Below are 18,235 nucleotides of genomic sequence, written 5' to 3' on the forward strand. Positions count from 1 at the left end.
TTTGGAATTAGGGATTTGGGGATTTTGGAATTAGGGTTTGTTTTGGTTTGGGAAGGGATTGGAAGAAAGAGGGATTTTGGGGTTTGGGTAGAAAAGAAAGGAGAGGAAGTGGAGGAAAGTTGAGAGCTGGTGGTTATGGAGATTGGAGGAGATGGAGGGTCGGGTGGAAGAAGGGGGGTTGTGTTTTTTTTATTTTTTTTATTAATTATTTAGCCACGTGGCACAAATGTGGCAGCCATGTGGCATAAATGTGGCAGCCACATCAGCACTTAACGGTTTAGTTAACAGATTTTCTAACGGATGTATGAAATTGAAATAAAATGATAAGTAAATGTATGAAAGTGAAATGTTTTAAAGATGTTGTATAGGGTTGTAATAGACCTCAAACATGAGGGGCTACTATGTAATTTACCCAAAAAAAAAAGTTGCAGTCGGAGGAAGAAGAAGAAGGAAGAAGAAGAAAGAAGAAAAGAAAAGAAAAGAAAAGAAAAAAAACATGGATGACACGTGGCACTTAGTCATTGTCCACATAGACGCCACGTCACAATTAACGGCATATTTAACAGTTTAACTAACGGATGTATGAGACTGTCCCAAAATTTATATTTTAGGTATGAATCTGAGATAAAAAAACTTGATATACTAAATGTTGAAAACCATAAAACATGAAGATAGTAAACAATCTTTTAGCCTAAAATTATATATCAATCATTGTTTAATTAAAGAAAGAGAACAATCATTACTTAATATAGTTAATCTTATATTATCTGTTTCTGTTAAAAATTAACATGTATGGCACAAATGATGATATATGTATGTCGTCACTGTTGAATGTTAATATAGGCTAGGGCATGGACCGTAGACTAGCTAGTGTACCTACTGCCTAGATAGCTGTTAAAGAAAGATATACTCACACACGCACGCATGAATCTCTGCAAACAGCTTTTGCATTTACTCCTACGAGTCCTCCTCTCTCATCACATTCACTCATCATCTACACTCATCGCAACAATCTCTATTGCTTTTTACATTTTGGAGTCGTTTTCCTTGATGATCCATTCGCTATATATTTACGTTATTTTTCGGTTTTAGTGCACCTCCCCCTCCTATCCAAATCCCAGACTCTTCTGCTTTATATAGGCATTGCAACGATCACTTTACCTTCATCACAGTAAAGAGTTGAGAACATCCAGAGCAGTCTGTTGCTTTAGTTAAACAGTATTATATTTGGTTTGGAAAATATATTTAGCTTATATAATGTTGGGAATCGGAATGGAAGAAATTATGAGTGAGCTGATGAGTGGGGAGGATGAAAACGGACAAGGTTTTCAACCAGGGTTCCGGTTCCATCCGACGGACGAGGAGCTCATAACCTTTTATCTGGCTTCCAAGGTCTACAACGGCTCTTTCTGCGGCGTCCGCATTGCTGAGGTCGACCTTAACCGATGCGAGCCATGGGAGCTCCCAGGTATATATCCTCAGCTAGCGCTATTCTTAAATATTTCTCTTCTGATGTCAAGTGTATAATATGATATATCTATTTTATTGGTGGGAAAATGGAAATGCATGTTTGTTTTCTTTTTAGCAATTTCCGCATGAGCTAATTAAGTTAGTTCATTCGTATACAAAGTCCACGAAGAAATTCATCTAAATTATGCTGCGATTCGATTTAGAGGATGGAGTACGCTACTTTAATCAAATTGACTAATTCTTCCTATGCATTATCTTCGGGTTAATTATTTTCCATTAGTTTGTCTTAAATTAATTAGTTGGTAAATTATGTTATTACTCAAAACTGTAGATGGGATTTGTGGTAATTAATCAATTAGATATCTATTAATCAATACTACGATTTAATAGTATTTCCTTTCATTTAAAATTAAAAGTTCAAAAGATCTTACGTTCGAATAATTTGTTATCAAATTAGGTTGATTAAGTGACGTGGATGAACTTTTTTTTTTATTAATGTAAAAATATTAATGGACAAAAAAAAATTTAATTAGATATCTAGCAAATCCAGGTAATAAATGTTCTGTTAGGATTGAAGCAAGACAAACAATCATTTTATCTCATATATAAATCTCTGACCAACAGTTAATGCATTCCTTGTTCTCGTTGAATGTAAATATATGTATATGTATAAATATTTGGAAGTTGAGTATGCAAAATATTTATGGCTCTGGCCAGAAAATCTATCTCCTCCTGCAATTGCACACCCAGTAATGCAGAGCAGATCATCTACCTCATTATTTAATGCTGGATCTGACAAATTTCAATCACTTCATAAATGTGTCGTCTCTTTCAGCTCGGCTTAGTTACCTAGGCTCTGTTAGCCGGCTATCTATTTATGCAAAATATCGTATGAAACGAGTTTACTGTTCCGGTGATGTTTTAAAGATGCACACTGTTCATACAGCAAACATTATTAGAGTGGGGCGATGAATTTATTTCATCCGAGTCTTTCTTTGTTTCATGTGATTTAACTGTTGATGATGGTGGTGCATGCAGACGTGGCAAAGATGGGAGAGAGAGAGTGGTACTTCTTCAGCCTGAGGGACAGGAAGTACCCAACGGGGATGAGAACCAACAGAGCCACGGGAGCCGGCTACTGGAAGGCCACCGGCAAAGACCGACAGGTCTTCAGTGCGTCGACCGGAGCCCTACTTGGCATGAAGAAGACCCTTGTCTTCTACAAGGGCAGAGCTCCGAGGGGCCACAAGACCAAGTGGGTCATGCATGAGTACCGTCTCGACGGCCACTTCTCCTCCTATCGCCACGACTGCCAGGTATGGACCCACAACCCCTACCTCCACCCGTGCACATGCACACCTATGGCCTAAGTTTCCCCGTGTTTGTACGTGGGAATCCAATTTACCTGTCTAATCTACACTCTAGGGCGTTGGGAGGGGTTGGGATTTTAGCTTTGTGTTTTATTGATCTGGGCAAAGATTGTCTGCCCTCCATTTCTGATGATCTTTTCATGCTCTTTTGTTTGTATGATTACAGTTAACATTTTATATTATTATTTATTTTTATCTTATTATATTTATAAAAAAATAATATAAAATATTAACATGTTTTAATCGTGATCATACAAAACAAAAAAACACGAGAAAAACATCGAAAGTGGAGGGCAGACAATCCTTGTCTAAATGAATTACTTGCTGCAACTGCATATTTTACCCTCTCATCTGTCGCTTTTCGGGGTTGACTTTTGTTTTCTCGGTCTTTGCACTAAACCATTGTCACTTTTTATTATTTGTAGACTTTACCTTTTCATCACCAGTTGAATGCGATTTGATTGATTTAACAATTAACCTGCTATATGATCGCGTTTTATCACAATGTTAAAAAATATTACATTGATTCTCATTAACTTCCATTTTTTTTAATAATTAATTTTTAACCTACTAACGTTATCGTTTAACTTTAACTTAAAAAAACAATTATACATCTATCTTGGTGCCAAAAAGTTGAACGCTGCCATATTTCTTACCCTTAATAAATTATTGGGTTCTTTTGAGAAATGACCTTTGAAATTCATATTTTTCAAACAAAAACCCAATTAATATTAAACATTCAAATAAAACTTAAATTTCAAATAGATTACCATGTAAATAAATATATAACCAATTATTACAACATATTTACAACTTATGCCACAAAACCCTAATTATGTTAATAAGTATTATTACTCACCCTAATTATGATTAGCAATTAACCCCATATGGAAATTTTACCTTTTTTGTTTCATAAATATTAATAACATATATATATATATATATTAATTTACCCATATTCATAAACAATTATAGGCATATTTTTCGTATAAAAAAAATGATTCTTTGTATAATCAGTTATTTTGCATCAAATAATATTGTTTGATAAAAAAAAAACAAGAATCAATTAATATTCTTTTATTTTGTAGGTAAATTATTTTACACAGATTATTACATACATTACCCTAATATATGCGTGTCAAAAAATAATTTATCTATATTTATATGTAAAGTACAAGTAAATTAATTTTCTATAAGAATTAAATAATAGGTAAATTATATTGTAGGTACATTATGTTTTTTTTTTTTAAAAAGAAGAATTGAAATTTATAAACAAAAAGTAGTAGATATATTATCTTTTCAATCAAATTACATTCCTTTATTTTGTAGATAATTTTTTTTAAAGCATTATTACATAGGAGTGTGCTATCCACACCCCCCTTTCTACTCCTCACACAACCCTTATTAATTTTTGTCCTTTGATCTTATTCAATTCATCCTATCCGACGGCCGAAAATTAAAAGGATGTGTGAGAAGTAAAAAAGGTGTGCGGATATCACACCTCATTACATATACCGGGCACATTTTACTACTAATATATATATGTGCAAATATATATTAGTTTTAGTAGGAATTATATATTGTAGGTACATTACATTTGTACAAAAAAAAAAAAAGGTAAATTAAAATTCATAAAAAAAAGTAGTAGATATATTATTTTTTTAATCAACTTACATACCTTTATTTTGTAGGTAAATAATTTTACATGCATTATTACATATATTGGGCACATTTGAGTAATATATATGTGCAATTATACTTTATTATATCAAATGTAGATAAATTAATATTGAATCAAATAACATTTTTTTTATTTTGTAGATAAATTATTTTGCATGTATTATTACATATACTGGGAATATTTTATTACTAACACATATGTCCAAATAATTTACCTATGTTTTTATGTAAATTACTCCATAGTTCTCTTTCAATTTCCATTTGGTAAGAAAATGACAAGATTAAATTAAAATTGTTATTTATTTATTTATTTAAAGGAAAGTATAACATTAATGTTTATTTTTTTTCCAGAAGCATTAACATACAATTTGTTATGATATATTAATATACAATGAATTTAAACATTAATACATTTTTTTATTAATCCCTCCCTTCAAATCTGCATAGAATTAAATGTATATATTAAAATTGTAATTAGGGGTATTTTAGGCATCTGAAAAATGCAAAATGTGTAAAGTCAAATAGAATTAATGAATTTGCTTATGTGGAGCCTAGTCATTAGGTTTTATTCAAGTAAAAAGATTATGTCGGGTTTTATGTAAAGAAACTTGAGTTTCAAGGGCTAAAATCATATTTTCAGTAAATTTTCTTAGCTTAGGAGTTTTATTTTGTTAAAACTGAAAACTTGTTTCATAACTATTTTATTGAGTTTTCAAAATTCAACGTTCAATTCCACTTCTCAAAGAATGAAAACCAAAAAGCAAAATTGTAAATTGAAAACAAATTGATTCTCAAATGATCTCTTAACTAATCATCTATGAACTTGTGATATTGTAGTCCTCAAATAATAATAAATGCTTGTGTTTTTGCAGGAGGAATGGGTGATATGCAGAATAAATCACAAATCTGGGAAGAAGAAAAGCCCACTACTTGATCACGAAGCTGCTGCTTCGGCAATTTCAAATTGCAATTATCTGCCTCCATTGCTTGATCCATCTTCAGCATTATTATTGCAAGAATCATGCCATGGATTTCTGAATCCAATGCAATTGCAAGCTCCTCCTCCTCCAATTCACCAAGAAAATCATGATACCTTCTCCTCCTTCCCAGCAATAAATGCCTTCCAAACCCACCAATTACCCTCTTTCTCCAGATCCCTCCTCTTCAAATCCCTGTTCGATCAAGATTGCAACAGCAGCAGCAGTTCTAGTACTATTCCCAAACAGTGCAAGACTGAGCTCGCCAACTACTTTTCCCGTTTCCAAACACCGGATAACAGTCATAACAATAATAATAGCACTCGCAACAACTTGCATGGCTTGAACTTGGCGGTGGAATTGGAAAAGAATCGTGATCATCAGTACCAGCCAAACGCCCCCTACCATCATCAGCATGATCAATACAATGATCTCCTGCCTTTTGATTATTTGGACTACAGTACTAGTGTGCTGGGTTTCGCATCAGCAGAAGCAGCAGAGGCTACTACTAGTACTAGCACTGCGACTGCTGCTGTTCATGCTCATGACACGTCTCCCTCAGTTGCTTTCAACAGGGCCGGCTTTCAGACCATGTTAGATCTTCCTCCCATCAAACTTCCTGGAGAATCTTGCCGACCCTATGCATAATCATTAATGCTGGATCATGTATGCCAGCCAATATTACATATTTTGATATATATTATTGACATGCAGGTAACGTAATAGGACAATACTTGGTACCCACTAGTGTGACTAGTGAATGCTAAACCTTGGTTTAATTCCTGAAATGTGTATTCGTTCTCATAAAGGATTTGGGTTCAATTCTTCATATGTGCATTCGTTCTACCAAAGGAGGCAAGATATATAAGACGACTTTAACTTATATGGCAAGAATAAATAATAAAGCCTAACCTAATTCTAATTGCAAGGAACCAAATAGTGAACAAATCCCGCTAATTCACCAAAGTCAACTTATGTTAAAAACTCACGCCTACGGTGAGTACCCAATTTACTAACCCTTAGCTAAGGTTAGCCCATTATTACATGCAGGTAAAGTAAATAGGACAATACGTAGGTACCCATTTGTTGAGAGTATGAATGCCACTAGTGAGTCCTCAATCCTTTCCTTCTCCGGCGACGCGAACCCTCAATCCCTATCTTCTTCGGCGACCTCGAACCCAACCTCATTCTCTCTTTCTCCTTGACGGCAATGACGGTCGAAGATGAACCGTCATGTTAGGGAGGGAGAGCGACAAATAACGGAGAGAAAGGGAAGTTAGATGTTTTATTAGGTGTTCAAGAGCACCTCTAAAGGGCATTTAGATAGGGACGGAGCTATAAATTTCTTTTAGTGGGGGCAGCTCGAAAATCAACTAAGAAAATCATATTACATTATAGCTTATACCTAATATGATAATAGAGATGATTTCAAATGATGACGTATCACAATTCTAATGTTACAAAAATTTCAGTGTAGTAGTGGAAAGTGGCAGAGTGATAAGAAAAATATTAATACATGATTACGTGGGAGAGAGGTTTTTTGGTTTGAATGACAGAACAAAAACACTTTTGCTCATATAATAATTGATATAAAGTATATGCAGTATGAAGGTATTTTGGACATTAGATATCTATATTTTCTTCAAAGATAACGCGTGTGTATTATATAATTGTAGTCGGCAACTTAACAAACGAATCACTTGAGTGGGGGCATATGCCCCCAGTGAGCCTTCATTGGCTCCGTTCATGTCTTTAGTATTAAGACCTAATAGTATTCTTCTTCATTTGTAAGTGAGAGGTTTCATTTAGGTTTAATTCTCACTAAAAGTTAAATTGGACCACATTATTACTAGTCCATTGTGAGGCTAAACCCACCCCTTGACATCCCGCTTGTGTTTCAAGGGTTTGATTGGTTGTTTCGATAAATGAAAAAAATTATAGAATGACATTGTTATTTAGCATATATGGTGGAGTAAAAAATTGTACAAAATGTCAAATTGCCAAATTGTCATAAAATATCATTTTAATGTTTTAAATAGGACATCTCCCATCTTCTTCTATTTTATTTTTAACAAACGATATTATCTACACTAAGGGGTGTGAGAGTGGGTTAAGCCTCATAATGAGCACCATAATAATGTGGTTCAAATTCGCATTTGACAATAATCGAACATAAGATCTCTTACTTACAAGTAAAGAGTGACAAAAATAAATAAATAACTAAAATTTGACATCTCATTTGAAGATGCTCTAAAAATGTTTAGTTACAAGAATATTGTATTAAATTTTTTTTTAACAAATGATATTATATACACTAAGGGAAGGGGGTAGGCTTAGTCTCACAATAGGATAGTAATAATGTAGTTCAAATTCATCTTTGACGAGAATCAAACTTAAGACCTCTGATTTACAAATAAAAAAGAAAATTGTATTAATTTGTTTTAAAATGAAATGTATAATGATTTTAGTGGGCCATCTTAGAGGGTCAATAAATTGTATAATCGCTACCAAATAACGTCCAACGGTCGTTGTAGCCTCGTAGGGTCGATAAAATATATTCACTGTTGAATATTTGTTGCACTTTAATCAAAATGCATGGGAGCAATTAATTAAGGTTTTTGTTTCCAATAATTATTTATGCTTTGTCAACTCATCAATATAAAAAACGGTTCACCAAATCCATTACATCAATCAATCAGGACATTTGAAATTTGATCCAACGGCTAAAGTTATTATAACTTTTAAATGGGCTCCTTATTTTTAACCGTTGAATCAAATTTTAAAAGTCCAGATTGATTAATGGAGTGAATTTGATGGAAGAGATTTGGATAGGATTTATTTCCATAAAAAAGGGTATTAATGAGTTTAAAATATAAAAAATTAAATTGATGAGTTAATAAAATATATAAAAAAATATTTGTGATAAAATCTCATAATTAATTAACTTAAAAGATCAACTGGGTTTTCTCTGTGTCCGATGTGGCGCCATGAATATCGAAGTCACTGCAAGATCATTTGCGCAAAAAGCAGATACCATGTGTTGATGCATAACATCAGTGAGGACTTTGGTACAACAGAAAGTGTCAAGTTTATGACCTTCGCTAGATTGCTCTGGTCACTAGTGTGGATAAATATGCAAATGGATAGAGACATGGAAGCAAACACAAGATGTACGTGGTTCACCCAGATTGGCTACGTCCACGGAGTAGAGGAGTTCTCATTAATTGTAAAGGGTTTACACAAGTATATAGGTTCAAGCTTTCCTTTAATGAGTACTAGTGAATGATATAATACAAATGACATTCGGAAATATTGTGAGAGAATGATCTCTATTTATAGAAGGGAGTTTCTAGTTTCATTCTGACATTGACACGTGTCGTGTTGTGATTGGCTTCTGATGTTGACACGTGTCGCGCTATGATTGGCTTCTAATGTCGACACGTGTCGCGCTGTGATTGGCCTCCTGGTTGGAGGGAAATTCTTCTGGGTCCTTGACGGTATAACGTTGACTGGTGTTCAGTAGTTTCGAGATTGGTTAAGTATGGTACAAACAGTGCTCCCCTAAGTTCCCGAGTGAGGGAAGCTTCTCGGTTGGGGACTTGCAAGATCCAAGCTATTGAGTAATCATGAAACTTCTAAGTACTGAAGTGTGGTCTCATTTTCACTTGCCTTATCTGTCTTATATGTAGATGTAGCATCTTCTTTGGAAGTACTTTTCCTTCATCCAGGGGTGGTATCTTTAACCGATGAAGATGCACAAGGTAATGTATCAATTTCACTTGAAGCTTACTTGTAGTTTCGGGCTTGGTCAAGTGCGATACAAAACCCTATAGTAGGAGTCCCCCAAGTCGCCGAGCTAGGAAATTTGCCGAAAGAGGTAACAGACAAGGTAAGCAATCAAACTTCTAAGCAAGCAACCTGGATCGGAGGTTCGACTTCGGCTTTCGGTTAATTGTTCTCATTCTCATTGTGTCGTAAACAGCAACAAGGATAAGGAGAAGCAAATGGAGATGAGATGATATAAGATACTTTTACTTTTGAAGAAGTAACTTTCCACATGCTTATTCTTGAACTGGGTTGGAGGGTTTCCTGGTTTCCTCCAGAGTATAAGGCCGACTCAAGAATTTGAGGGTCAAAATAAGTCTATCAAATCAAGAGTGTGTTCGACTTGATGATATATGATACTTTTGCTGTTGATGAAGTAATAGATGAATCAGTACGTGTTCTGTTGCACTTATCTCCACATGCTTCTTTGTATCCTTCTCACTTGCCCTATCTGTTCCTCAGGCAGATGTGGTATGTTCTCTGGAAGCATAAGATGTTGAAGATGAGTACTTGAGAACAATGCCAGGTAAGTAATCAGGCAAGGGGTTCCAGGCAGTCAGTTCCTGACTGGAAGCTTGATTCCAAGTACTGACTGATTGCTCTCTTTCTCCCTGTCTTGCAGGTAAGAACAAGGCCAAAGGAAAAGACAGGGAAAAAGTATGATATGGGATACTTTTGCTTTTAACCCTGATGATATGAGATACTATTGCTCTGGTGTGGCTTGTTTGCAGAGGTATTATCGGGAGAAAAAGAAGCTGAGTATTTCGAGAGATTTTGCTGAAAGTGCCCTCTCGGATGTGAAGAAAAGTTGAGCATTTTTTTTATTTGCAGGTCTGCCTGGTTGTAGAGGATGGAGGTCGACATATATAGGAGTCTCCCTAACAACAAGTAGTAGTGCTATTCCTTTACCCTTCTTGGTCATAGCAATGTAGTGGGAGTTGCAAGCTTCACGTGTTTTAACTTTGTCAGAGCACTTTGAAAAAGTGGTTTGTGGTATTTGGAAAGCTAATGTTGCGTGTGAAGATTGCAGACAAGCTTTATCCAAGGAAGTCTGGCTCTCGAAGTTCGGAAAGCGGTGCCTCTTCGGTTTTCGAATAAGCAATCCTGTCGGGGATCTGACTCTCGAGATTCAGAGAACGGTGCCTCTTCAATTTTTGAGAAAGCAATCCTGTTAGGAGTTTGACTCTTGAGATTTAGAGAGCGGTGCCTCTTCGATTTTTGAGAAAGCAATCCTGTTGGGAGTCTGGCTCTCGAGATTCGGAGAGCGGTGCCTCTTCGATTTTTGAGAAAACAATCCTGTTGTGATTCTTGCTCTCGAGAGTCGGATAGCAGTGCCTCTTCGATTTTTGAGAAAGCAATCATGTTGGGAGTCTGGCTCTCGAGATTCGGAGAGCTGTGCCTCTTCAATTTTGAGCAAGCAATCCTGTTGGGAGTGTTTTCTCGAATGTAAGTAAAGGTTGGACATTTTTACCAGTCTGCCTTGCCACGGAACACGGAGGTTGACACACATAAGGACTTTCCAGTTATCAAGTAGTGGTGCCATTCCTTTACCCTTGTGGGTAATGGTAAGGTAGCTGGACCTTCAAAATTTATGTGTCTAAACTTTGTTAGAAATCTTTGGCAAAGTTATCTGTAGTACCCGATGAGCTGATGTTGCGTGTAAAAAGTGGTGCCTCTTCGGAATCCAGAGAGTGGTGTCTCTTCGATTTTTGAACCAGCGGCCCTGTTGCCCTTTCTTTTATAAAGGCACCAATTGTGTGCAAGAAATACATTCAAAGAGTTATTGCTTGTAAGAAATTTCCCTTTACTTCAGAGATTTATTGCACCTCATTTCTCCTTCTTCATTTCTGAGAATGTCTGGCCCATCCGACCATCGTTTTGACTTGAACTTTAGTGAAGAGGCAGCCATGCCTTCTCAAGACAACATATAGTGCTCATCCTTCTTATCCCCTACTGGTTCTCTTACCGTTGGGGACTCTGTGATGAAGAATGATATGACTGCTGCGGTGGTGGCCATGAACCTTCTCGTTCCCAAAGATAACAGACTACTTTCCAAACGGTCTGATGAGTTGGCTGTTAAGGATTCTCTGGCTCTCAGTGTTTAGTGTGCAGGTTCTGTGTCTAATATGGCCCAACGCCTATTTGCTCAAACCCGCCAAGTTGAATCATTGGCGACTGAAGTGATAAGTCTCAAACAGAAGATCAGATGACTCAAACATGAGAATAAACAGTTGCACATGCTCGCACATGACTATGCTACAAACATGAAAATGAAGCTCGACCAGCTGCAGGAATCTGATGGTCAGATTTTACTTGATCATCAGAGGTTTGTGGGTTTGTTCCAAAGGCATTTATTGCCTTTGTCTTCTAGGGCTGTATCGCGTAATGAAGCTCTAAATGATCAACCTTCGGTGCCTCCTCCTTCTAGGGTTCTGCCTAGTACTAAGGCTTCGAATAATCACCCTCTGGTGCCTCTTCGTTCTAGGGCTCTGCCGACTGCTGAGACTTCTCATGAGCAACCTTTGTGAAGGTTCCCTCTTGTTTGTTTATTTTGATTCATGTATATGTACATATTTGTAATTTATCGGAGATATCAATAAACAAGATTTGCTTCATTTCAACGTATTTTATTAAATACACCAAGGCCTTCTTCACTAAGTTCTTTAAATTTTTCCTTTTGTTGAATCTTGTATGTTGAAGCTTTGTGAGTGAAGCATGTAGGTTAAGGTAGTGCTCCCTTAATTTCCCGAGTGAGGAAAACTTTTCGGTTGGAGACTTGAAAAAATTCAAGTCACTAAGTGGTCGTGAGACTTCCGAGTATCAAGGTGCAGTAGCATATGGTAGGAGTCCCCCAAGTCTGCAGTCGAGAGAGTTGACGAAGGAGGTGTCTTGCTAGTAGCCAAGTTTCCAAAGTAACCAAACTTCACCATTTTCCTTTCTAAGTGGTAACTCAAAACTCATCCTTTATATATATTTGTTAGGAAAGTTGTTAGACCCAAAGAAGATGAGGCCTAGGCATTTTTTTTTTGAATTTTCGAAATTCCGAAAATAAATATATATATATATATATATATATATATATATTAAGCTTTATAGGTGAAGCTTTGAGGTTAAAACTTTGTTGGGGACCATGAATTGATTTTGCTTCACATTATCTTGATCAAGATAGTGTGAAGCTTTTGTAGATGAAGCTTTTGTGGGTGAAGGTGAAGCTTTTGTTGGTGAAGCTTTTATGGGTGAAGCTTTTGTAGGTGAAGCTATTGTGGGTGAAGCTATTGTGGGTGAAGCTATTGTGGGTGAAGCTTTTGTTGGTGAAGCTTTGGAGTTGAAGCTTTTGTTGGGTACCATGAATTGATTTTGCTTCACACTATTTTGATCAAGATAATGTGAAACTTTTGAGAATTTGTAGTTGTCCTCCATTGATGAAGCTTTTGTTGGTGAAGTTTTTGTGGTGTAGCTTTGTTGGGTGCCACGAATTGATTTTGCTTCACACTATCTTGATCAAGATTGTGTGAAGCTTTTGAGAATATGTAGTTGTCCTCCTCCATTGATGAAGCTATGTGGGAGAGACAACATATACAAATTTTGTTTCCACACTATTGAGCAAGAGATTGTGATGCAAGCCACACCTTGTAGTAGTCGAAGGTTTGGATGAACCATATAAATTGAATTTGCTTCAAACAGTCTTGAATTTGCCTCGAAGGTTTGAGAATTGTAGTTGCCCTCCATTGATGAAGCTTTTGTTGGCACCATAAATTGGTTTTGCTTCACACTGTCTTGATCAAGAGTGTGTGAAGCTTTTGAGAATTGTGGTTCCCTCTATTGATGAAGCTCTTATTGGCACCATAAATTGGTTTTGGTTCACACTGTCTTGATCAAGAGTGTGTGAAGCTTTTGAGAATTGTGGTTGAACTCATTTGATGAAGTTTTTGTTGGCACCATAAATTGGTTTTGCTTCACACTGTCTTGATCAAGAGTGTGTGAAGCTTTTGAGAATTATGGTTGCCCTCCATTGATGAAGCTCTTGTTGGCACCATAAATTGGTTTTGATTCACACTGTCTTGTCAAGAGTGTGTGAAGCTTTTGAGAATTGCGGTTGAACTCATTTGATGAAGTTTTTGTTGGCACCATAAATTGGTTTTGCTTCACACTGTCTTGATCAAGAGTGTGTGACGCTTTTGAGAATTATGGTTGAACTCATTTGATGAAGTTTTTGTTGGCACCATAAATTGGTTTTGCTTCACACTGTCTTGATTAAGAGTGTGTAAAGCTTTTGAGAATTGTGGTTGCCTTCCATTGATGAAGCTCTTGTTGGCACCATAAATTGGTTTTGCTTCACATTGTCTTGATCAAGAGTGTGTGAAGCTTTTGAGAATTGTGGTTGCCCTCCATTGATGAAGCTTTTGTTGGCACTATAAATTGGTTTTGCTTCACACTGTCTTGATCAATAGTGTGTGAAGCTTTCTACGAGTTGTAGTGTTTGCATTGTTATAAAGGGGAAATGTTTGAAGCATATGCAAGAGGGCTGAATAGCTTGATCTTCGTATGCCATGCACTGAAGTTGTTGTTGGTTTGCAATAAGACTTTGTTGGTGACTATAACTCTTGTTGGGCATAAGTGCTCCCCTAGTTGAGTTGTCAAGCTTGAGGGTTTTTTATTATTTGTGAATTCTAGGAGTTCACATGTACAAGTTGTACCACTCGTCTTCTGGTAGGTGGAATGAATGGTGAGTTGCTTTCATCATTTGGTTGGTGGTACGGATGTGAGTTCCTTCATCACCTTTCATCACATTTCTTCACCTGGTTGGTGGCACGAAGATGAGTTCATTTTTCACCTGGTTGGTGGCATGAATGGCAAGTTTCCAAATGATATTAGAGTATGGGTTGTACATTTCATCACCTGGTTGGTGGCATGAAGGAGAGTACGGGTTGTACATTTCATCACCTGTTTGGTGGCATGAAGATGAGTTCCTGCTTCACCTGGTTGGTGGCATGAGTGGCTAGTTGCCAAATGATATTATAGTACGGGTTGTACATTTCATCACCTAGTTGGTGGCATGAATGAGAGTACGGGTTGTACATTTCATCACCTAGTTGGTGGCATGAAGATGAGTTCCTTCTTCACATTTCATCACCTGGTTGGTGAGAATAAGGGCAAGGTGTCTAGGCACATTGTAGCAAGTGTCGAATGACACAAAGTATGTTGAACCCTTTCAAAGCACAGTTGGCTTATGTATGAATGTGTTGGAATGTATGATTGAATGAATATACTGTGAAGCTGTTCGTTTATTTGTATAGTCTTGTTGACATTTACTTAGACTTTGTTTCATGTTGGAAGCATTCATGTTGAAGCTTTGAACCCGAGTGTTTCATTGCTAGGAATGTAAGAGGATTAGGACCGAGTTGTCTAAGTCACCTCTTTATTGAATTCATGCCAAATAGTCTTCGTTACATAGGATGCTGAACGGTTGAAGCTTAACACTTGTACAATGTCAGTTTACTTGTAATGGTACTTCAAGTGATCAGCGTTCCATGGATGGCTAATGGTCTTGCCATCAGAGCTTCTAAGCTTTTAGGAGCCAAGGCGACTGATGCCAATAACTTCAAACGGTCCATCCCAGTTTGGACTAAGTGTTCCTTCACTCGGGACTCTGTCGTAGAGTAATATTTTCTTCAATACCCAGTCATCCACTTTGAAAGAACGATGTTTAACCCTTGAGTCATAGTAGTTGAAGATGCGCTGCTTGTAGGCGACATTCCTCAAGTGAGTCTGGTTTCTATGTTCCTCGACTAGATCTAAGTAGAGGGTAAGTTGTTTGTCATTTTCGCTTTGCACGTAGTTCTGGACTCGAAATGTTGTTTGCTGAAGCTGAACTGGGACAACTACCTCTGTACTAAAGGCAAGTGAGAATGGGGTTTCTCCTGTTGATTTCCGATACGAATTGTGGTATGACCAAAGAACTTGGGGTACAAATTTGGGCCAACAACCTTTAGCCTTGTCCAAGCTGGTTTTCAAAGTTCGCTTGATTATTTTATTGATGGCTTCAACTTGTCCATTAGATTGGGGATGATCTGAGAAGGCAAAACATAAGTTGATGTTGAATTTAGAGCAGAACATCCTGAACTTATTGTTGTTGAGCTGTCGCCCGTTGTCAGTGACTATCGCATTGGGAATGCCGAATCTGCAAATGATGTTCTTTCATACGAAGTCTTCTATTTTTACCTCAGTAATGGTTGCCAAGGGTTCTACTTCGGCCCACTTTGTGAAGTAGTCAACGGCAACGATTGCATAGCGAACCTTGCCCTTCCCTGCAGGCATTAGGCTGATCAAATCAAGTCCCCATTGGGCGAAGGGCCAAGGGTTGATCATATGAATGAGCGGTTTAGGAGGGGAGTGAGGAATAGTTGCGTAGTGTTGACACTTATCACATGAGCGGGATATTCTGATGGTATCTTGGTGGAGTGTTGGCCAGTAATATCCTTGGCGAAAAGCCTTGTGTGCTAGGGATCGAGATCTAGCATGATCTCCGCAGACTCCTTCATGTATTTCCCGAAGGACAATTTCCACATCTACGGGCGTAAAACATCTTAGGTATGGTAGGTTAAAACCCCGCTTGTAGAGTTGGTCATTAATGATCAAGTAACGGCTAGCATTGTATCGAATTTGCTTAGCTTGGACTTTGTCATTTGGAAGGGTGCCATCAACAGGGAATCTATAAAAAGAGGTAATCCAACAATCCCTCTGTTGTAAGTTGCACACTTCCGCAGCCATGATGCTTGGTGCTGCCAACAATTCGACCTGAATTTTTCTCCCAATCTTGTCTTCCACTGCTGAGGCGAGGCGAGCCAAAGCATCTGCATGACTGTTTGTCGCTCAAGGAATTTGGGTGATCTGGTAGTGGAAGTGCTTGAGCAACAATTGTGTTTGTGCCAGATATGCTGCCATGGAGCTATCCTTAGCGTCAAAGTTGTTGGTGACCTGTTTAACCACAAATTGGGAGTCACTGAAGATATCAATTCGTTTAACCCCAAGATGTTTGGCCAAACGTAAGCCTGTTATGAGGGCTTCATATTCGGCCTCAATGTTCAACGCCTTGAATTTGAAACGAATAGCATACTCCATCGCCACTTTGTCAGGGGTCGTAAGGACTAGTCCTATTCCACAACCCTGTTGGTTGGACGAGCCATCAACATATAGACTCTATGCTGGGGCTGTTGGTTATATTTTCTGAGCTTTCGAAGGTAATAAAACCATTTCTTTAGGCGTAGAAACAATGTCAATAGGATATGTGAAGTCGGCGATGAAGTCTGCCACTACTTGGCCCTTCTCAGCTGGCTTTGGTTGGCAGGAGATGTCAAACTCACCCAATGCTATCGCCCATTTGATCATTTTCCCGGAAGTGTCCAGACTTTAGAGTATCTGCCCAAGAGGATGATTGGTAAGCACGATGATAAAGTGTGTTTGGAAGTAAGGGCGAAGTTTTCGAGCAGACATAACCAATGCTAGAGCCAATTTCTCAATGTTGGAGTATCGTGTCTCCGCATCTTGTAAGGCCTTGCTAGCGTAGTAGACAGGCCGTTCGACATTACCGTCATTTCGAATGAGAACGGAACTTACTGCTGAAGCCGATACCGACATATAGATAATGAGAGTGTCACCAACCTCAGGTTTGAAGAGCAGAGGGGTTTTACTCATGTAGTCTTTGAGGTTCTTGAATACCTCAACACATTCATCAGTCCATGTAATGTATTTTTTACTTCTCTTAAGTGCTTTGAAGAAAGGAGCACATTTGTCTGTGGCCTTAGAGATGAACCTAGTTAAGGCTGCCACCTTGCCAGTAAGGCTTTGGATGTCTTTTGAAGTTACCGGTTCGTTCATATCGAGGATTGCTTTGATCTTCTCGGGATTAGCCTCAATGTCTTGTTAGCTTATCATGAAGCCTAAGAATTTGCCAGAGCTTACGCCGAAGGCACATTTGTTGGGGTTCAACCTCATTCGATACCTCTGCAGAATGGGGAAAGTTTCAGATAGGTTAGTGATGTGTTGGTCAGCATGTTTGCTCTTGACTAGCATATCATCAACTTAAACTTCTATGCTCTTCCCAATCTGTTCGGCAAACATTGAATTGACCAGTCTCTGATAAGTTGCTCATGCATTCTTTAGGCCAAAGGGCATAACTTTACAACAATATAGTCCCCTGTCAGTAGTGAAAGTCGTGTGTTATTGGTCTGGAGGGTTCATGAGGATTTGGTTGTATCTTGAGTAAGCATCCATGAAGCTCAAAAGTTCACACCCTGCCGTAGAGTCTATAAATCTTTCTATGAGAGGAAAAGGAAAGCTATCATTCGGGCATCCTTTATTTAGGTCGGTGTAATCGACACACATTCTTCACAAGACCTTTTGGAGCATGAGACTTTCTTTTTGTCGGATTTTTCTTAACAAAGACAACATTTGCTACCCACGTTGGATAATTGACTTTGCGGACGAAGCCTATGCCTTTGAGTTTTTCAACTTCTGCCTTCATTGCCTCGTATCGTTCAGCGTCATAAGATCTTCGCTTCTGTCTCACTGGCTTGGTCTTGGGGTCAATACTTAAGCGATGACAGATGATATCGGGAGAGATGTCTGTCATGTCTTCATATGACCAGGCGAAGACCTTAGTTGGAGAATGTCTTTATCTCAAAAGATTATCCGGATAGTATGGTGAAGATTGGCACCACCTTGTCACCACCCATTCGGTTAGCATTGATCTCCTATGATGTAACCATTGCCATATGGGGTTGGAAATTTCATCGACAACATATGTGTGGATACCATAGCCTTGAGATCATTGATGCCTGTGCGTCCGAAGATGACATTGTATACCGTTGGGCAATCAACCACCAGGAAGTTAGTGGTAATGGTAGCTGTGTA

At 37.9% G+C, this 18,235-nt stretch overlaps 1 protein-coding gene across 1 annotated transcript; it reads left to right on the forward strand.

The window, feature by feature from the left end:
• Positions 1 to 928: 928 nt before the first annotated feature.
• On the forward strand, positions 929 to 6,326 carry LOC103436709 (NAC domain-containing protein 87). The gene is made up of 3 exons (XM_008375162.4): positions 929 to 1,468; positions 2,509 to 2,786; positions 5,393 to 6,326. The coding sequence occupies exons 1-3, from the start codon at positions 1,258 to 1,260 to the stop codon at positions 6,143 to 6,145; spliced, it is 1,242 nt and encodes a 413-aa protein (XP_008373384.3). The 5' UTR covers positions 929 to 1,257; the 3' UTR covers positions 6,146 to 6,326.
• The last annotated feature ends 11,909 nt before the right edge of the window (positions 6,327 to 18,235 follow it).

This window comes from Malus domestica, chromosome 06 (assembly GCF_042453785.1).
Source record: "Malus domestica chromosome 06, GDT2T_hap1".
In the NCBI taxonomy this organism is placed as follows: Eukaryota; Viridiplantae; Streptophyta; class Magnoliopsida; order Rosales; family Rosaceae; genus Malus; species Malus domestica.

Coding starts and splice junctions, on each gene's coding strand:
- LOC103436709 (XM_008375162.4), top strand. CDS start 1,258: ATGTTGGGAATCGGAATGGAAGAAATTATGAGTGAGCTGATGAGTGGG. Junction 1,469..2,508: donor CGAGCCATGGGAGCTCCCAG/GTATATATCCTC, acceptor TGGTGCATGCAG/ACGTGGCAAAGATGGGAGAG. Junction 2,787..5,392: donor CCTATCGCCACGACTGCCAG/GTATGGACCCAC, acceptor GTGTTTTTGCAG/GAGGAATGGGTGATATGCAG.